General features: G+C 44.4%; 1 protein-coding gene across 4 annotated transcripts in view; it reads right to left on the reverse strand.

The window, feature by feature from the left end:
* The window catches only part of NRBP1 (nuclear receptor binding protein 1), a 1,787,342-nt gene that overhangs the window by 1,135,416 nt on the left and 630,139 nt on the right, over window positions 1-21,787 (reverse strand). For 3 of the 4 annotated variants that reach the window (XM_044061499.1, XM_044061497.1, XM_044061498.1), the window contains exon 8: window positions 5,534-5,557. The exons of the other annotated variant lie outside the window; for it this stretch is intronic. In XM_044061499.1, coding sequence (XP_043917434.1) covers window positions 5,534-5,557 — 24 coding nt within the window. The remainder of the gene's footprint in view (window positions 1-5,533; window positions 5,558-21,787) is intronic. 4 annotated transcript variants of the gene reach the window in all.

Raw genomic sequence — 21,787 nt, forward strand, 5'->3', positions numbered from 1 at the left:
CAATGGGCCCGGTCGGATGGTGGGCTGAGGATCCTATCAAGCCTCTTAGGGATAGGCTCCACGGTGTCCGGTTCCTTCCACGCCCTGGTGGTAATGAGGTCCACCAGGGGGTCGGCAGGAGGGGACACCCAAGAGGTAGACGGGCCCGCTTCAAATGCCTCCAAGAACACGGACTCGTCCGAGGAAGACATGGGGGCAGACCACCCCCCCTTATACGGAGCATTTCCATGATGTCCCCAAATGAGACATCCTCGGGGGGTGACCGTGGGGAGCCTTCCCCTTCCTCCAAGTCCGTGTCTTCCGTGAGAGACTCGGGGGAGTCAATGTGCCTCCTTTTGCACGTATGCTTGCGAGGAACATCCTCTGGGGGGCTGTCAGAGGACTCCTCGCAAGCAGCAACCTGTTCCAGGGGAGCAGCTTGGGGCACAGAAGCGGGCTGTCCCAAGGGCCGGATGGTGGAAGCCTGACCCAGTGCAGAGGGAACGCGGGACAGAGCCGAAACAAGTGCCGGGGGTCTGGAGACCCTCAACAGGGCCCTCTCCACTACATCAAATGCCGAAGGGGAGCCGACCTCGACCAAAGGATCCGACAATCGGCTCCCCCTCGGATCCGAAGAGTGGATCGGAGCCGGCGCCGAAGCGCTCGGATCCGAAGGGACAGTGCGCTCAGACACAGACGGCGCCGAAGGAGCACTGATCCCCCTGGATCCGAGGCTCGGATCCAGGCTCCGAGAGGTCGGATCCGATGCACTCGAGGGCAGGGTCGGATCCGAAGTACAAAGTACTATCGGCGCCGACCCACCCCCGGCTCTGAAGCTGCTCGGCTCCAACTGCTCCGAACCCGGGTAGTGGGTCGGAGAAGGAGCAATCGGTTTGAAAAAGGGTGTTGAGCTCCCCCCCAGAGGGGGGGGAAGGCAAGAGCACTCCCATCTGCATCTGGGCCTGGATGAACCTTCTCATCATCCGGTCCAGATCAGCATCCGAAAGGCTATACGTAGATCTCGACGAGGCTACCGAGGGTAGGCCTGGAGTGCCTCCTTGATAGCCTCGATGGAGATCGGGTCTCCTCCTCCTCAGGTCCCGGTGAAAAACACACTGGAGACCGGAGCCGAGGAGGAGGAGACCGAGCCGACAATGGAGCCGGGGGAGAAGCCCGCTTGGCTGGCGGGGCCGAAACAGAGGTCTCGGCCCGCTGCTTATGGTGCTTCTCCCTCCGTTCCCTTTTCTTAGCATCCCTCTCCTCCGAACCAGAAACGGGAGGTTGAGTCCCAGGAGGAGGAGGGGGAGCCGCAGAAGGAATAACCATGGGTACGGTTACTCCCGAAGGAGCGGAGGTCGGAGCCGAGTCTGGCGGTAAAAGGCCCGCCAAAACAAGCTTGGACCTCCGCTTCTTCAATGCCCTGGGGTTGAACCCTGCACAAATGGAACATCCAGATGTGAGGTGTTCAACCCCCAGGCATCTAACACACCGAGTGTGGCCATCAGCTGGGGAAAGCTTATGGCCACACTCGGAGCATTTAGAAAAAATAGACTTGGGTTGCTCAGACATCCCAATCTACAACAGTAGTTACTATAACTAAAAAGTAACTAAAGAAACACAAAATCACTCACAGGCCCAACACACACACACTACGCTAACAGCGAGGGGAGGGATATAACTTTTAGATTAAACACTAAAAAGTAAATATACCAAAGGGAAAACCTACACTTTCACACAAATAACCAAAAAAAGTCTTAAATTTTACAATTTAAATACTTGAAACTAGCACTTAGCTGGAGAGCTTGAGAAACAATCCGGTCACCATGCGCGGCAAACGAGATCTGAGGTCATGAGGGTAGAGCAGGGCATTATGGGTGAGGGGAGGAGCTGAGAGCTTGGATCCATAGCTGGTAAACCATGCCGGTTCGGATCCGATATCGGATCCATAACCCACAGGTTGCAGACAAATGAATCTCCTACTTCAGATCAAACTATTTCCTAATCGGACCCACTCACCACACACTCAAAGGCACAAAGAATGCTGACGGGGGAGGGGAAGCAACACACTAACAAGCTAACACTGAAAACTACTGAAAAAGCCCTAAACACGTCGCACCAGTGAGAGGAAGAGGAGAGGGAACCTACACTAAAAGCTACACTCAAAACAACTATGACAAAAAACTGCTTACTTTATCAGAAACTCAACTCACTAACTCGGAGCTCAGGATCATGATGCTTCAGTCAAGCCGCAGCAAACGAGATATGGGGGTTGGAAGGTAGTGGAGCTGTGTTATGGATAAGGGGAGGAGCTTGGAGCAGATGCTAGTGAACTTGCCGGCTCGGATCCAATACGGATCCGTTACCCACAGGTTGAAGACCAAATGAAGTAAACTACTTCAGATCAACAAATATCTTAGTGCTTTCAGGCACTGTGTTGCTGCAATAGCTTGTTGTTGACAGAATTATATCGAACCAACTGAACCTACAGTCCCTTACCCAGGGTTGATAAAACCTTTATCAGCAATGAATCTAACTCTTTTGAGAAAAGCTACTGATACTGAGGGAGTCAAAGGATAAGCTTATCTAGGTTATTCCCAAAGAATCTAACAATGCAGTGGCTTGACTCATGCATTGCATTAAGAACTCCCTTAGTCTCTGCCACTATTAAGTAACTATCCAGATTAAATAGTAAACTGTAGCCATTAGCCTAATCTATGCAAACACCAGAGCCAAACTTTGTCTAAATACTCTAACATATGTAAACAGCCCAAAAGGCAGAGGTAATTTGTGAGAAAGTCTGGCCTGGCAGTTAGAGCAAAGGATTAAGGCTAAGAATTGTTAATGAGCTGCTTCATGTAACGAAGGGTTGTTTGTCTTTCGGTTTTTCCAGGTTAGGGGTCGCCACAGCGGAACTCCAGTCCGCTAATGATTGGCAGTAGATTTTCACGAGTGCTGAGGTGCCAGCTCGATGTCCAACCTTCAACGAAGGCACGCCCATTTACGCATGTCTTTCAAATGCCCACCCAAACGCGGTGAGGACATGCAGACTCCACACAGAAAGCACTCCCCGCACTCCAGCCGAGAATCGAATGGGAGAACCTCTTGCTGTGAGGCAACAATGCTATCGCTGCACCACTGCGGATTACAGGGTTTAAATTCCTCCCACCTTCATTTGCCTGCAGTGAATCTGAGCAAGTCACTTAGTGCTATCGGGTACTAACTGAAAAAAGACAATCATCCAGTGGGTTTACTCTTTTGACGTATGTATTAACTAAAAACAATAAAACAAATAGTTTCACTGAAATGTGAAGACATGGATTCTTCATGTCCCAAAGCCAAGTATAAGCACTGCTGTATGAAAGGAAGCACAGCCTTCATTAGAGTCAGCATCTTGAATAATTCTGCTTATATAAAGCTTGCTGGTCTTGAGATACTGTCCTTTACTAGGACCAGAAATGCTACAGAAAAGCCTTAAACTTTAAATGAATGAAAACCCTTTGAAAATTTTCCTTCATTACAAGCTGAACCATCAAAGGTACATTCTGTTTTAATGATGTTTCTTGCTCTAAACTGAAATACTCCCTTGCACACATTTTATAATTAAGTCTGCAAAAACAGCAGCAGTCAGACTGGATGAAGTCATGAACAGTTGCTTAAGAGCTCACTCTAGAGGTGGTAGACTCATCCTGTGTCAATATTGCATTGATAAGAAATGATCACTAGTTTAAATACTAAGGGAGAGTCCTCAACAAACACCCTCTCACCTTGGATTGTCATGAGAATCCTTCCCCAACACTCCATCAGTCACCAGAGATGCTACTTGAACCCAGGTCATCTGGGAGATCGGGCTTTATCCATGTGGAGCGGCTTCAAGGTTCTTGAACATCAGAAAGTGTACTACTATATTAAGATCTTTCACAAGTAAAGAACTGTGACATCTGCCAGAGAACAGACAAAGTTCTTGCCATAGTTACAAGGAGCTGCTCAAATACTTCCTTCAGATAATTGGCTACAAATTAGAGGTACAATGTGTTTTATCCAAAATGTTTTTACAAACCAACTGTAATTTGAGTAAAAGCTAATTACATCAAGAAGATAAGGTTCGCAGGTTCTACAAGGCTGAGTAATTTTCCAATAAAAATCCTTCGGCAGCGTCATAAAATCAGCAGTTGCTCAAAGTGTCAGGAAAAAAAGCCAAACCCCATCTCCTCTTTGCAAGACTCACTAAACTGCTTAGCTTTAATCAAGATGAAGGTCCAAAAAGGATCACATACTTGTGTGGCAGGGCCACCTTAGCTACTCTTCTTTATGTATGGTGTGTACTCAATTTTAGTTGACGCCTCCTATGAATAGAACTATCCCTTTTGAATGTCAAGAGAAAATCAGTTCTCCTTTCCTGATGTGCACTTCATCTGCAGAACCACATCTACAAGGTTTATGGAAATTATCACAAAAAATGGGACGCTACCAAGTTTGCCTGCTCCAATATCTTACTTGCCAAAGAAGACCTTGTAGATACCGGCACTAAGTGCAAGGCACAACCTTATGAAGTCAACTTTGTGAATTTACTTGACAAAAAATCTGCAACTTTCTCAAATATTCGTGTCCCACATGAGCAAGCACAGTGACCACCACTACTGGGGAAAATGATACAACTGCAGATTTTAAGACATTGTGTGCCTAGGGCTTGAGCCCCCCCTCCTGCTGCCAAAGAAAAGCTTCAAAGCAGTTATCTCAAACAGTTATTAAATATAAACGTCATCTACAGCACCCCCACTAATAAGACTACTGGTTTTCACATACAGTTAAACTGAAAATTTGAGGAGAAACTAATGACAAAGCTCCTTGCAATGCACTCTATTCAATCAGCACCAGAAGCAGAATGAACAAAGAACATGTTAAGTCTAAATACAAGAATTCACAAAAAAAAAAAAATAGAACTCACTCTGTTGTGAGGTATTAAGCCATTAATGGGGCCAAAACTGATCTTGTAATTTAGTCAAAGATGGTAAGTCTCTAGTCTGGCTTAACCAAAGCTCTCAGTGGCAAAGAATCCATGAAGGTCCAGTGGCAAAACAAAACAAAAAAACTTTTGACAGAAATACAGCTGCCTGCCACTACAAACTAACAATGAAAAAAATCTACAGTAATAACAGTTTATCTCTCTATGCAAGATTAGGTATTTTACACAGTGCAGTGTAAGGCAAATGAATTGAACTAAAATGAACGTGAAAACACTGGTTTTGCTGTCTGGTGTTGACTAATCCAACAATAATAAAGCAGCAACATTGACAAGCAGTTTGCTAACAAAACAAGGTGAAGAAAAGGGATAATACTGCAGCCTAAATGCATTTATAGAGGTACTTTACTAAATCTACATGCATAGGATCATGCAAATGAGGGTTCACATAGCTCAATCCAACAAAAAATATATAAATCACATTTAAAAAATTTCAGAGAACCCTTCACTGTCAAAAAATAAATAAATAAAAAACAGAAGTAAAAAAAAAAAAAATCACACAGTCACATCACAGGAGCTAAGAAGTTTGCTCACCATTAGCAAAAATCCTATGAAAGACTGTTGGCAACAGAGCAGGCGTAAGCGGGAAATAAAACAAGATAAGATTTGATGAGTTGATGAACAGCAATCATTCACAGTTAAACAGACAGCAAGGTCAAAACCACAAGAAAAAAGCTGGACCACATTGACTTGAGGTTAGCTGTTTACCTTATCATACCTACATTGATAGACTGAGATGTTTTAAAGTGAATGCAAAATGCAACAGTACAATTTTCTAGAAATCACATAGCAGTGTTAGTCACTTAAACTAATCTTGATTCTCACAAAAACTCCAACATTAGAAAGACATTTTATAAAAATTCATTCATGCATCCCTAAACAATTTACACCTTGTTTTCAAAAGTTAAGTGACTGCAGCAACTACCTAGTACCTCTGTAACAGTGATGTCAGTGCAGCAATGCCCACACATTGCAATATAATTTATTCCATTTCACTTTGAACGTGTAGAAAACACACAAAAGCTGCTAGTCTCCAAATCTGTACTGCACAACCACAATGACAGTGGCTGAAAAAAACAGCTAAAATATACATACTGTAACTATATTACACTTCTAATCATGGACAATTTTAAACGTACCCAGTGATTATACATGAAAATACAGAAGCACCATCAGACCACTAACATCACTGTGCATGCACTTAACTACCAATCTAGGAAGTTACTGCAGCCAAAAGGCAGATGAAGGAAAGTATCTGCAGGCATGCCTCAGAGTGAATGTTTTAAACAGCATTCTAATGTAGACGGTTAGATGAGTAAGCCTTCTTTTCTATACTTCTGGGATACAAGCTGTTTGCATTCCATTTAAAGACAGTTTGCAGGTACTTAATAAAATCATTGCTGAAATCCCCAAACAAATACCACAGTTACGATTTACTGAGCTTCACCTTATTTTTACCAACTACCAGTTTAAAAAAGTATGCTCTTGTGCTATTTCTAGGAAACAAGGAAGTGGTACCAATGCAGACTCCACATAAAGGATTCATGTCCATGTGTAGACTCGCACACCATTTCATGTAGTTGTTACCACACCAATAAGAAAAAATAACTGAAAACAGAGTAAAAGAAAGTACAGTTTTGTACCTACCATAAATGTAGATGTTAGAGTGCTAATACAGCTGCAGTCATAACAGATGGGTTCTCCTGCCGTCAGGCGGGTCCTCGGTCGGCCGAATTCCAAAGTCTAGGTCCGGCGTCGGTTGTCGTCGGTATAAAGGAACCAGCCGACGCCATTTTCTTCAGTTTTTCTTGCCCCAGATGTCAGGTGCCCCCAGAAGGAAGGCAATACATAAATTTGTGAAATAATGCAGTGCAATATAATCAAAATACAGTAGTTGCAAGCAAATACATCATAAATGAATACCCCAATCAGGTTGTATGAGGATGTGTTAGCCTATAGGCCTGTCCCAAGAGGGGAAGGAGGGAGGGAAACCTGGACTGCAGCTGTATTAGCACTCGAACATCTACATTTATAGTAGGTACAAAACTGTACTATGTTCATCGTGCATACAGCTGCAGTCATAACAGATGGGTAGAATCCCAAAGCTAAGAAAGGGGTGGTAGGCACTAGGTGGAACTAGGAGGAGCCAAAATGCCCTGCAAGACTGCAGTGGCAAAGCCTGCTCTAGATTTGGAGTATAATGGTAAGTTGTAGTGCTTGGAGAAGGTATACACAGAACTCCAAGTGGCTGCTTCCAAAATATCCTTGGTAGGAACTCCTCTGAGGAAAGCTGCAGAGGTGGCTGTGGCCCTGGTGGAATGAGTTCTAATGCCTGTAGGTACAGTTTTGCCATGAAAGGAATAGCAAAAGCGTATGCAGTGGGCTATCCATTTTGAGATTGTCTGTTTGGAAATTAGCTTTCCTTGAGCTCCTACCGCATAGGACACAAAGAGCTGTTCTGATTTTCTGAAAGGCTTTGTTCTGTCCAAATAATAATGCAGTTGTCTGTGGATGTCAAAGGAATGTAGTAATCTCTCCCATTTGTTTTGAGGATTAGGATAAAAAGTAGGTAAATGTATGGCCTGATTTAAAGCTACCATGGATACCACTTTAGGCATAAAGGACGGGTTGGTTCGTAAGGAAACTCTGTCCTGATGGAAGATGATAAAAGGCTGGACAGCCATGAAAGCCTGTAGTTCTGAAACTCTACAAGCTGAGGTGATAGCCAGAAGGAAAGCTGTTTTCCAGGACAAATATTGCAAATCTGATGAGGCAGCTGGCTCAAAGGGAGGCAAGGTCAGTTTTTACAGAATGAAATTAAGATCCCAAGCAGGTATTGGTCGTTTCCTTGGAGGTCTTAAATTCTTAGCCCCTCTGAGGAACTGTCTTAAGAGAGGGTGAGAGAATAAAGGTGGATCAGTGTTGTATTCTGCAGAAATGGCTGAGGCATGGATTTTGATGGAGGAGAATGAAAGTCCACTGCTTAGCAGCTCAGCCAAATATTGCAGTATTTGAGGTAAATTCAGTTTTCCAGGATCCTGGCCCTTTTTCTCATTCCAGACACAAAACCGTTTCCATTTTGCGGAGTAAGCTTTTCTAGTTGATGGCCTTCTGGCCTCCAAAATGACATCCTGCACCTCCTTGGAGAGTAGGGCCTGTTGTGATGCTAAGGAATCTTCCATGCGGCTAGATTGAGTGTTTTTAGCTGGCTGTGAAGAGTTTTGAAGCTGTGCTGAGTCAGAAGAGGCATTAGAGGCAGGGTCCATGGTGGGGAATGTGTCAGGCTCCTCAGGAGTGGGTACCAGTGTTGCCTTGGCCAGTCCGGAGCAATGAGAATCATCTGTGGTCTGTCTGCTCTGGTTTTCAATAGAACTTTGGGCAGCAGAGGAAGAGGTGGGAAGGCATCAACTGTCATTGATGTCCAACTGAAAGAGAGAGCGTCCACTCTCCAGGCCTTTGGATGGAAAATCCTTGAGCAGAATCTTGTCAATTGATGATTTTTGTGGGAGGCAAAGAGATCTATGTCTGGCCATCCCCATTCTTGGATTATTTCTGTAAAAACTTTTGGATGCAATTTCCATTCGTGTGGATCTGTCATATTCCTGCTTAGGTTGTCTGCCAGCGTGTTTTCCTTGCCTGGCAAGTACTGTGCTTGTAGTGCCATTTGTAAGTCCATAGTCATGTTCCAAAGTGACATGGCCAGTCTGCATAGGGGGTAAGAATGTGTTCCTCCCTGTTTATGTACCACATAACTGTGGTGTTGTCCGTTCTTATCAATAGTTGACCTGGTTGTAGAAGGTCCTTGAAAGCTATAATAGCATATATTACTGCTAGCATTTCCTTTTGATTGATGTGAAGGTGCTTTTCTTTTTGGGACCATTTGCCCTGAATGCACCGATCTGTCATGTGCGCCCCCCAGGCGTAGTCCGAGGCGTCTGTTGTGATGACTTGATTTGCTTGAGGCTTGCTGAATGGAAGACCTGTGTTTGTTTGACATGCTTGAGCCCACCACAGAAATTACTTTTGCAGACATGGAATTAGTGGTATTATTGTTTCCAAACTGTGGCTGTGTTGAGACCATATGTTTTTCAGGTACCATTGTAGTTTCCTCATATGCAGCTTTGCACATGGGATTAGTAAGATGCAAGATGCCATGAATCCCAGAGCCTGCAGGATTTTCCTTGCAGTCAGCCTGGTGCAATTTGCAAGTGTTCTGAAGTATTGAATTAGTTGCCCCTGCTTCTCTGGCGTGAGGTAGGCCATCTGGGTGTTTGTGTCCAAATTGGCACCCAGGAAAATTATCTTCCGAGAGGGTATTAGCCTTGATTTCTTTTTGTTGACTGTGTATCCCAGAGAGTTCAACAACATTATTACATAAGCCAGATGTTTCAGAAGAATGTGCTTGCTGTCCGCTTGGATCAGGCAGTCGTCCAAATAGGGGTATATTTGTATCCCTTGAAGTCTGCAGTAGGCAATTACTGATGCCAGGCATTTCGTGAATACTCTGGGCTCAGTAGATAAGCCAAAGGGCAATGCAGAGAATTGATAATGGGTTGAACCTGCAAGAAATCTGAGGTACCTTCTGCAATTTTGTCTGATTGGGACATGCAGGCATGCCTCCTTGAGGTCCAATGTTACCAGCCAAGACTCCTTGCCCAGCATGGGAAGAAGCTGCTGTAGAGTGAGCATCTTGAATTTTGGTACGAGTAGAAATGTGTTTAGGATGGATAGGTCCAAAATAGGTCTCCAATCTTTTCCCTTCCTTGGTACCAGAAATAGCCTGGAATAAAAACCTTGACCTTGTTCGTGCGTAGGTACCTCTTGAATAGCTTTCATGTTTATGAGATCTGTAATTTGCCTTTGTGCCTCTGCCCTTTGATTGTGTGGCAGGTTTGGCATGCCTCTCATTTTTGGAAGGGTGTGAAAATGGAATTTGTTGCCTCTGTTTATAATGTCCAGGATCCATTTGTCCTTTGTGACAATATGCCAATTTTTTGAAAATAATGCCAGCTTTCCTCCTAAGGGGGATGCCATTTGAGACTTGGTTGGCATGCAAAGGGGAAAGTCATTGGGTTTGCTTTCTGAAAGATTGCGAGTTATCCTCACCACCTCTTTATGTAGGAGCTCGCCATTGTCTGCCTCTAAACGATCCTTGGGAGAGTCCTCTGCCCCTCGGGCGCCTGTATCTGCCTCTTAGGGGTCTGTCCGTGGCAGGAAAGGACCAGTTTTTGGAAGGCCAATTTCTACTAAAACGTGGGGGTTGTACCTGTAGAAAATATTTCACAGTTTGCAGTGATTTAGCCTTTTCCTCCATTTTCCTTAATACCTCCTCAGCATTAGCACCAAATAGTACATCCTTTTGAAGTGGGGCGTCTAGTAATTTAGCTTTGACATGATCAGGCAAGGCTTGTTTCTTGAGCCAGGCATGCCTACATATGACTGATTCTGTAACAGCAGCTCTACATGAGGCCTCTAGAGCATCAAAACCACATTGTAAGGTATGCTTACCCACTTGTTCTGCACTATGCATCAAATCCTGCAACTCCTTCAAGTCTGGTTGTTCAGGTTGTGACATTTTAATTTTCAATTGTGATAACAAAAACTGTTGGTATTTTAGCATATGAAACTGACAGTTTAAGGCTCTCATGGTTAAGGTAGCCGAGGTATATACCTTTTTTCCCCACCTTTCTAAGGATCTGGAATCTCTCTCGGAAGGTAATGGATTTTTAGCAATGGAGGCCTTAACTCCCTTGGGGCCCTGTGAAATGGTTTCTGGGTCAACAGCATGGCTTTTGTATAGAAATTGGTGCGAGTCAGGAACCCTGTAGTACCTGTCAGGCTTAACTGGAGCTGGAGGTAGAGAGTCCGGGTTAAGGCAGGCCTCCAAGTAAACATCATCTAGGATGTCCAAGACAGGAGGTATAGCCAGAGGCCTGTGCTGAGGTAGGAAGAGAAATTCCCCAAGCCTTTTCTTGGAATCTGAATAATCCTGGCCTTCCCAGTGGAAGTGTTCCCTTAAGGTATGCAAAGTTTCCCCAAATGAGTAGTCCTCAGGGGGGGATACAGAAGGGATGGACTCCTCCGCATCAGTGTCTTCAAAAGGGGAGTAAGAATGTTCCTGATCATCAGAGTGCTCTGAAATAATTGAGCCCTGATCAGTGGAGGGGGAATCTTCCTCCACTCTGGGCCTTTTGTCCGGTGGGGGGTTGAGAACCTCTGATAAGAGTAATTAAATCCTCAGCCATTTTAAGCATCTGTTTCTTAGGCATGGGGCCTGGAGATGGGCCCTGTGTAGCTGGTCTCTTAGAGAGTGCATGGTTGCTTTAGACTTAGTGAAAGCCTTGATGGAGAAAGAAGAGGAAGGTCTGAAGACACCTTGAGTGGAGGTGGACCTGTCCACATTCTGAGTTTCAACGCCAAGAGTGGCTTCGGTATCTATAGTCGGGGTGTGGGCAGAGGAGCCTGCGACCTCGGGCACAGGAGACACCGTCAAAAAAGTGTCGTCGGTAGTCAGGGGCTGCGTAGGCGCCTCGCTGAGAACCGGACCACATATAGTCGGCTTTGGCATGGTGTCGGTAGAGGCCGCGGACCTAGTGTGTCGGTCCTTGTCTTTGCTTTTTTTTAGACAAAACCGGAGTCAGAGTATCCGACGACATAATATAGTTAAACGCTTTCCCAAAATAATGCTGGGCGAACTCCGCCCGACACTTAATAGTGCGTTTGTTGAATGTAGCACAAAAGCGACAGACCGAGACGTCGTGGTCTGGGGCTAAACAAGGTATACAGAGGGAATGGAAATCCTTATGCGGTATTTGCTTCCCACAAGAAATACAATTATTAACTTTGTCTGACATCGGTCTGAGGCAAGAAAAGTTTCCCCAACGGGGTACTTAGCTTTTAAGAAGACTTCGGTTTCCAAATTTTCGTAATCTCAGGAGCTGGCCGACCGGCACTTGCGAACTGCTTCTGCTTCGGGCACCGGGCGGCAAGAAAGACTGAAGAAAATGACGTTGGCTGGTTCCTTTATACCCCTGTCACACTGACGTCAGGGAAGAAGCGACGACAACCGACGCCGGACGTAGACTTTGGAATTCGGCCGACCAAGGACCCGCCTGACGGCAGGAGAACCCATCTGTTATGACTGCAGCTGTATGCACGATGAACATCAGGAGGAAGACAAACCATAACTCCCTACAAATTTTCTGTTAAGGTGAGGACAATGAGTGAAGTACAAGAAAGAACACATTACAGAATAAACACCTCAGAGGGCAAGCAAATCTTCAAATAATGAGTATAAGAGAATGGGCAATCTGTAGATCGCATCCTGACTGGAGAATGAACGTTCTCCAGCAGGGTATTAATGCAGAAGTAATGCCCACTGAAAAAGTCCACTGCTTCATGGCTGCATATCAAACTGCCATGAAGCTCGCACAGAAAAAAAACTAATAGCCGCCATTATTTCACACTCGCTAAGCAGTGCTTCTGCTGTTTAGTGAGTGTAAAATGTAAAAATAAATAAATAAAATTAAAACGTGTGTTTGTGTTTATATCTGTGTGTAAATGTATGCGTGCGCATGTGAGTGAAAGTGAGATTGACAGCCATTATTTTACACTTGCTAAGCAGCATATTTGCTGTTTCAGTGTATTAAAACAAACAAAAAAAACCCAGAAAAAAGTCTATGTATATGTGTGTGTGTTTCTGTCTGTGCATGAGTGGATGTGTGCATGAAAGCAGAAGAGAGAGAGAGAGAGTGAGTGAGTCTACAAAAGCAGCAGAGACTGTGTTTGTGTGTATGAGAGGGAGACGGTGATCAATGAGATTGATCGATCCATTATTTTACACTCACTAAGCAGTGCTTTTGTTGTTTAGCGAGTGTAAAGTAAAAAAGAAATGAAAAGTACAGTTTTGTACCTACCATAAATGTAGATGTTCAAGTGTATACCCTGCTGCAGTCATCACACTTGGGTTATCCTGCCGTCAGGCGGTCCCGCAGTCGGCCAGAATTCCAACGTCTTGGTCCGGCGTCAGTTGCTGTCGCTTCTTCCCTGACGTCAGAGCGCCAGGGGTATATCAGAGGCATCAGACGCCATTTTCTTCAGTTTTTCTTGCCCCAGATGTCAGGTGCCCCTAATAGGTAGGCAAAAAATAAATATATATATATATATATATATATATATATATATATATATATATATATATATATGTGTGTGTGTGTGTGTGTGTGTGTGTGTGTGTATATATATATATATATATATATATATATATATATATATATATATACATAAACATAAAGCTATATGGATAAAATAAAACAAAATCCTTAAGCACAAGCAAATACACCACAGAGGAAGAATAGAATGGAGTGGTAGAGTTAAGTTCAGTTAGTTCAGAGGGGATGGAGGAAGGGTAACCTGGACTGCAGCAGGGTATACACTCAAACTTCTACATTTATGGTAGGTACAAAACTGTACTATGTTCATCGTGTTACCCTGCTGCAGTCATCACACTTGGGTAGAATCCCAAAGCTACGGATGGGAGGTGGAGTCAAACAGGGTTAGAGGAGGCAAGAAGGCCCTGCAAAACTGCAGTGGCGAAGCCAGCTCTAGTCTTAGAGTAAAGTGGTAATGTTTGGTGAAGGTGTGAACTGAACTCCAAGTTGCAGCTTCCAGAATATCCTTGGTTGGCACCCCCCTCAGGAAGGCTGTAGATGTAGCTGCTGCCCTGGTGGAGTGGGGTCTTATGGTAACAGGAACTGGTTTTCCATGGTGGGTGTAGCAAAAACGTATGCAATGTCCTATCCATTTGGAAATGGTTTGTTTTGATATAGCCTTTCCTTGTGATACTGTAGCATAGGATACAAAAAGCTGGTCAGTTTTTCTGAAAATCTTAGTTTTATCCAAGTAGTAATGTAGCTGCCTATGAATGTCCAAGGAGTGCAGGAGTATTTCTCCTTTGTTCTGTGGATTTGGAAAGAAGGTGGGGTAAGTGGATGGTTTGATTTAGAGCCACACTGGATACCACCTTAGGCATAAAGGAGGGGTTAGTTCATAGAGAAACTCTGTCTTGATGAAAAATGAGGAAAGGCTCTACTGCCATTAGTGCCTGAAGTTATGAAACTTTTCTAGCTGAAGTGATTGCTAGCAGCAGGGCAGTCTTCCATGATATAAACTTTAAGTCAGCTGAGAAAGCTGGCTCAAAAGGAGGTAGCGTGAGTTTTTCCAGAACAAAGTTGAGGTCCCAAGTAGGTGTTGGTGCTCTCCTGGGAGGCCTAATGTTCTTGGCCCCTCTGAGAAACTGTCTTAAGAGTGGATGTGAAAATAAGGGAGGATCCGTGTTGTAGTGAGCAGAGATGGCTGAGGCATGGATTTTAACAGATGAAAAAGAAAGTCCTTTGTGTAACATCTCAGTTAGATATTGCAGAATCTGAGGTATGTCAGGCTGAAGGGTATTTTGGCCTTTAGCTTGGGTCCAGGCGCAAAACCTTTTCCATTTGTCTGAGTAGGCTTTCCTGGTGCTAGGCCTCCAGCATAACTTCCATAACAGCTTGTGAGAGAGGAGCTGGCTGGTTGCTTAGGTGATTTGCCATGCAGCCAAGGTTAAGGTTTTGAGCTGGCTGTGTAGAATCTGATTGTCTTGTTGTGTGAGCAGGTGAGTAATTTGCGGGAGAATCCATGGTGGGCCCTGGGCCATATTCCTTAATAGTGGGTACCAGTGCTGGCGTGGCCAGTCTGGGGCAATGAGTATCATTTGGGGTCTCTCCATCCTGACTTTCAGAAGTACCTTTGTGAGAAGGGGTAGTGGAGGAAAGGCACATACTGTTAGCATTTTCCAACTGAATGAGACTGCGTCCACTTTCCAAGCTTGATGGTGAAAAGTCCTTGTGCAAACCTTTGTTAGCTGATAGTTTTGTGGGCTGGCAAACAGGTCTATGTCTGGGAGCCCCCATTTTTGTGTTATCATTGCGAATACGTGTGGATCCAGTTTCCACTCGTGGGGATCCATGATGTTTCTGCTTAGATCATCTGCCAATGTGTTCTTTTTTCCTGGCAGGAATTGAGCTTGTAACTGAACTTGGTAAGCCAGTGCTGTGTTCCACAAGGTCATTGCTTGCCTGCATAGAGGGTAGGAGTGTGTACCCCCTTGTTTGTTTATGTACCACATTACTGTGGTGTTGTCTGTCCTTATGATAAGCTGTCCTGGATGCAAGAGGTCCTTGAAGGCTGTCAGAGCATTTTGTACAGCTAGCATTTCTTTTTGATTGATGTGCAGATTCCTTTGATCTGCTGTCCATAAGCCTTGAACGCACCGTCCTGCCATGTGTGCCCCCCAGGCATAGTCCGATGCATCTGTTGTCATAGTTTGCCTGGCTGGGGGTAGGGTGAAAGGCTGACCCTTGTTGAGGTGACAAGCCTGTGACCACCATAGAAACTCCTCTTGAAGGCAAGGAATGAGATTTATCATTGTTTCCACGCTGTGGCTGTGTTGAGTCCATATGCTTTTTAGGTACCATTGTAATTTCCTCATATGCAGTTTTGCAAATGGTATTAGTAGTATGCAAGATGCCATGAAGCCCAAGGCCTGCAGAATTTTTCTTGCAGGGAGTTGGGTCTTTGTTGCCATTGTTCTGAAGTACTGAGTTAGTTGTAGTTGTTTGTCTGACGTCAGATAAGCCAGCTGGGCTGTTGTATTCAAGCTGGCACCCAGGAATGTCATATTTTGTGAGGGCACTAGTTTTGATTTCTTTTCGTTTACTGTGTACCCTAGGCAACTTAGAAGATGTCGTACAAAAGCCAGGTGTTGTAAGAGAATGTCCTTGCTTTCTGCTTGGATGAGACATTCGTCCAGGTATGGGTATATTTGAATTCCTCTCTGTCTGCAGTATGCAATTACTGGTGCTAGGCATTTTGTGAAGACCCTGGGCGCAGTAGATAAGTCAAAGGGCAGTGCAGAGAATTGGTAATGGGTTGAACCTGCAATGAAACGGAGGTATCTTCTGCAATTTTGTCTGATAGGGACATGCAGGTATGCCTCCTTGAGGTCCAACGTTACTAGCCAAGCTTTCTTGCCCAACATGTGAAGAAGCTGCTGTAGTGTTAGCATCTTGAATATGGGTACTTGCAAGAAGGTGTTTAAAATTGAAAGGTCCAGAATGGGTCTCCAAGCATCGTCCTTTCTGGGGACTAGAAAGAGCCTCGAGTAAAATCCTTGGCCTTGCTCCTGTGTAGGAACCAGTTGAATGGCTCAAATGTACATGAGAGCTGTAATTTGTTTTTGCGCCTCTGCCCATTGATTTTGTGGCAGGTTTGGCATTCCTTTTAACCATGGCAAGGTGTGGAAATGGAATCTGTATCCGTGTGAGATAATGTCTGGGACCCATTTGTCCTTTGTGACTATGCGCCAGTTGCCTGCAAAAAGTGCTAATTTTCCTCCCAAGGGAGCTGCCAAGAGGGTTTTGCTTGGCAGTTTGAGGTTTAAGTCATTGTGTTTGCCTTCTAGTGGTTTGGGACCTGTCTTCTCCTCCCTTCTGTGTTGTAGTGCCCCATTGGCGAGGTTTGTAAGGGATTTGTGCTTGTCCTCTGCCCCTTGGGCGCCTGTATTTACCCCGCTGAGATCTGTCAGAAGCTGGAAAGGACCAATTTTTTGTTGGCCAATTTCTGCTGAAGCGTGGGGGCTGTACCTGTAAGAAATCTTTGACCGTCTGCATAGATTTTGCCTTATCCTCCATTTTCTTTAAAACCTCCTCTGCTTTAACCCCAAATAAAACATCCTGCTGTAAGGGTGCATCCAGTAACTTTGCTTTAACATGATCAGGCAGAGATTGTTCCTTTAACCAAGCTTGCCTATGTATAACAGACCCAGTAACAGCTGCTCTAGAGGAAGCTTCCAAGGCATCATAACCACATTGTAAAGTATGCTTGCCCACCTGCTCAGCTGCATGCAACAGATCTTGCATTTCCTTGAATTTAGACTGTTGAGGGTGCGTGCCCATCTTTTGTTTTATTTGAGATATTAGGAATTGCTGGTATTTAAGCATGTAAAATTGACAATTTAGTGCTCACATAGCTAGAGTAGTTGAGGTGTAAACCTTCTTCCCCCACCTATCTAGTGCTCTGGAGTCTCTTTCTGAGGGTACAGGATTTTTAGCCATAGAAGCCTTGGCCCCTCTGGGACCCTGGGAGATTGTCTCTGGATCAGCAGCAGGGCTTTTGTAAAGGAATTTGTGAGAGATAGGCACTCTATAGTATCTATCTGGTTTGGCTGGAGCAGGAGGCAGAGAATCCGGATTTAGACTAGATTCTAAGAAGACATCATCCACTATGTCCAAAACTGGGGGGATAGCAAGTGGTCTGTGCTGGGGGAGTAAAAGAAACTCTTGGAGCCTTTTCTTTGAGTCAGAGTAGTCCTGACCTTCCCAGTGGAAATGTTCCCTCATGGTGTGCAAGGTTTCCCCAAAGGAGTAATCTTCAGGGGGAGAAGCTGAGGGAATGGAGTCTTCAGCATCAGAATCTTCATAAGGGGGGAAGGAGTAATCATGTTCCTCAGAGGAGCCTGAGGAAACAGACACCTGATCAGAGGAGGCATAATCCTCCTCTTGTCTAGGCCTTTTGTCGGGGGGGTTGGGAACCCCTGATCAAAGAAATCAAATCCTCAGCCATTTTAAGCATCTGTTTCTTAGGCATAGGGCCTTGGCCTGGAGACTGAAGTGAAGGCTTTTTTGGTTTTAGAGGAGTCTTAAGCTTAGCATAAGATTTTATGGTGAGGGTAGTCGGTCTGAAGACACCTTCAGAAACCAAAGGTGTTTCTGCAGCACCGGCTTCCCCTACTGCAATGTCGTCTGTAGGGCCTAAGGAAAATGGCTGCGTCTGCCTAGAACTCTCTGCTGGGAGATCCGATGCAGTCTGGGGATCCAATTCAGCGGTAGCCAGGGGCTGCGTAGGCGCCTCACTGAAAACCGGAGAACCGGCGACCGGGCCAGCCGAGGCCTCGGTGTCTGGCTTGGGTCTAGGCTGCCTGTCCTTATCCTTGCGTTTTTTATGCACGCCGGTAGTCGGTTGCTCCGACGGCATAGTGTAATTAAATTTTCTACCGAAGTAGTGTTGTGCGAAATCAAAGCGACGCTTTATAGTTCGCTTATTGAACCTAGCACAAAACAGACAACCAGTGATGCCGTGGTCTGGGCCTAGGCAAGGTATACAAAAAGAACGAAAGTCCTTATGAGGTATTTGCTTCCCACAAGAAATGCAATTGTTAACTTTTTCTGACATCGGACTGAGGCAAGAAAAGGTTCCCCAACGGGGTACTTACTCGATTCGAAAATCTCAGGTGTCGGCCGACAGGCACTTGCGAACTGCGTCTGCTTCGGGCACCGCACGGCAAGAAAGACTGAAGAAAATGGTGTCGGATGCCTCTGATATACCCCTGGCGCTCTGACGTCGGGGAAGAAGCGACAGCAACCGACGCCGGACCAAGACTTTGGAATTCTGCCCGACTGCGGGACCACCTGACGGCAGGATAACCCAAGTGTGATGACTGCAGCAGGGTAACACGATGAACATCTTGAAATAACTGTGTGTGTGTGTGTGTGTGTGTGTGTGTGTGTGTATGAAAGGAGACTGTATGCATGTGACAGAGTGAGTGTGAAAGAGTGTGAAGAGTGAGAATAATCCCTGGCAGCAGTTAAGAGCCTCCCAGAGAGGTATGAGAAACTGTGCAAAAATCAAATTGCTAAAACAAGCCATACCTAGTAAGACCTTACAAGGAACCTTCAGTTTGAATAGTGAAAGCAGGTGTATTGAGGGAACCTCTATCCTTGGTGATATTTATGAAACACCTGTGCTTGCATGTGGTGATGTGGAAACTGACACGTCCATTGCTACAAGTAATACTATAGAAAAATCCACAGTGGGTAATTTTAGAGGAAATGATTTTCTTTGTGCAGAGGAAACTGTACATTCTTTAGATACTAAAGATGCAACAGCTTGAATCATCAAAGGAAGGAGTATTTAATTGATGCCTTAACACAGAAACTAGGTGCCATTTTGTTAAATTAGACAATTTACAAACAGCAGTAAATAATATTTCAGCAATGCAAGTAACTAAGGAACTGTGTGATAAGTCAATTAAGTGCAACACTAGAAAGGAAAAAAAAAGTAAATACCTGGACATTTTTTAAAGTGTTATATTTTGGTTGCAAAATGCTTCCTCCGACACCATTAACATATACTACAGCAAGTTTGAAATATTAGGCAGAGGAACTATTTTACATCAACAGTATATTTAAAAAATAGAGTACTTCATAAAAATAAATATGTAAAACAACAATTTGAGAGAAAGCCCATTCTCTAAGCACAATAATACCCTCCAACCTGTGTGTTAATGTGTAATTAATGCCCATCCAGGGGTGTACAGGCCCACTGCCCACACACACCCTGTCGGGCATTATTGCTTGCTTAATATACAAGACAATACAAATCTAGCTGAAAAGCAAATGGGATAGTCACAAATTATACACAATAAAGCTGCCTCAGTATAGTAAACAACATGAAATGTTCTTGTAGCAAAATAAAAATTCAATCAATACCTAATTAGTGGGACACAGGGCATTTAGTCAAAAATATGCTCCACATTTCCAACAAGAAAAAAAAAAGATGTGCAAGTGTATCAGATGCACATGATACCACAAACTAAAGAGCACTCTTTAAAAGAGTGGAAAACCTTTGCTGCCTTTAAAGACAAGCACACAAATAGTACAGTTTTGTACCTACCATAAATGTAGATGTTCGAGCGTATTCACTGCTGCAGTCATTACACTTGGGTTATCCTGCCGTCAGGTGGTCCCCGCAGTCGGCCAGAGTTCCAAAGTCTTGGTCCGGCATCGGTTGCTGTCGCTTCTTCCCTGACGTCAGTGTGCCAGGAGTACATAAGATGCAGCTGACGCCATTTTCTTCAGTTTTTCTTGCCCCAGATGTCAGGTGCCCCCAAATAGGTAGGCAATACATATTGCTAATAAAACATACATAAAAAATAAAACCAAAAACTTCAGTTACCAGCAAATACTCCACATACTCCACATAGGTAGTATAGGGTAGAAAGGTATGGATAAGTCTCAGCTAAAAAGAGGGGATGGAGGGAGGGTAACCTGGACTGCAGCAGTGAATACACTCTAACATCTACATTTATGGTAGGTACAAAAAGTACAGTTTTGTACCTACCATAAATGTAGATGTTCGAGGATCCACATTGCTGCAGTCCTAACTATTGGGTAGTCCGCTGTCCAGTCGGCCCGAATACCAAAGTATATGGCTGACGTCGGTCAAGGCGCATTAGACTGACGTCAGTACGTCAGGGTACTAATGCGCATGACCGACGTCATATCCTCAGTCTTTTCTTGCCCCAGATGTCAGAAGACCCTAAAAAGACAAGGCCAAAACCAAAAACTCCAAACATACCTGCACCAAAAATATGTACAATATATACAAAAGTACCAGAATATAACCTCACCTACACAACCACCCCTAAACACAGAGGGAAGGAGGGAGGGAATTGGACTGCAGCAATGTGGATCCTCGAACATCTACATTTATGGTAGGTACAAAACTGTACTATGTTCTTCATTCCACATTGCTGCAGTCCTAACTATTGGGTAGAATCCCAAAGCAGAGGTAAGGGAGGCTGGCAAATCATAAGGAAACAGGAGCTGACAGCATGCCCTGTAAAATAGCTGTGGCAAAACCAGCCCTAGACTTAGAGTAGAGAGGAAGGTGATAATGCTTAGAGAAAGTATGCACTGAACTCCAAGTAGCTGCCTCCAAAATATCCTTAGTTGCCACTCCCTTAGAAATGCTGTTGAAGTGGCAGTAGCCCTAGTGGAATGAGGCCTAATCCCAGCTGGAATCTCCTTGCCATGATGGGAATAACAAAATGCAATGCAAAACCCAATCCACCTAGAAATAGATTGTTTTGATACAGGCTTGCCCTGCGAACTCAAAGCAAAAGAAACAAACAACTGCTGAGACTGCCTAAAATCCTTAGTCCTGCTTAAATAATAACGCAATTGCCTGTGTACATCTAAAGTGTGCAAAATCTTTTCCCCTTTATTTTGGGGATCTGCATAAAAAGTAGGCAAATGAATAGTTTGGTTTAAAGCCACACTAGAAACCACCTTAGGCATAAATGTAGGATTAGTACGTAATGATACCCTATCCTTATGAAAAATCAAAAAAGGCTCAACCACCATAAGGGCCTGCAACTCAGAAACCCTTCTTGCCGAAGTAATGGCCAACAAAAAGGCAGTCTTCCATGACAAGTATTTCAAGTCAGCAGTAGCCGCAGGCTCAAAAGGTTGTAGAGTAAGTTTCTCCAACACAAAATTGAGATCCCAAGCAGGAGTAGGAGCTCTACGTGGGGGTCTTATATTCTTTGCCCCTCTAAGAAATTGCTTGAACAAAGGATGCGAAAACAATGGTGGATCACAATCATAGTGAGCTGAAATTGCTGCAGCATGAATCTTAATGGAAGAAAAAGACAAACCTTTGTCCAATAACTCAGTAAGATATTGAAGAGCCACACTCAAATTAGGCTCAGAAATCTCCAAATTGTTTGCTGCACTCCAAAATAAAAATCTCTTCCATTTTTCTGCGTACACCTTCCTTGTACTAGGTCTTCTGGCTTCCATAATCACATTTAAAACTTGTTGAGGAAGTTGAGACCTGCTGTGTTTCAAAACAGAATATGCCAGGCTGTTAGATGAAGAGAGTGGAGCTTGACATTGAGCAGGTGACCGTCCC

This window comes from Protopterus annectens, chromosome 2.part0 (assembly GCF_019279795.1).
Source record: "Protopterus annectens isolate FY-2018-M chromosome 2.part0, PAN1.0, whole genome shotgun sequence".
In the NCBI taxonomy this organism is placed as follows: Eukaryota; Metazoa; Chordata; order Ceratodontiformes; family Protopteridae; genus Protopterus; species Protopterus annectens.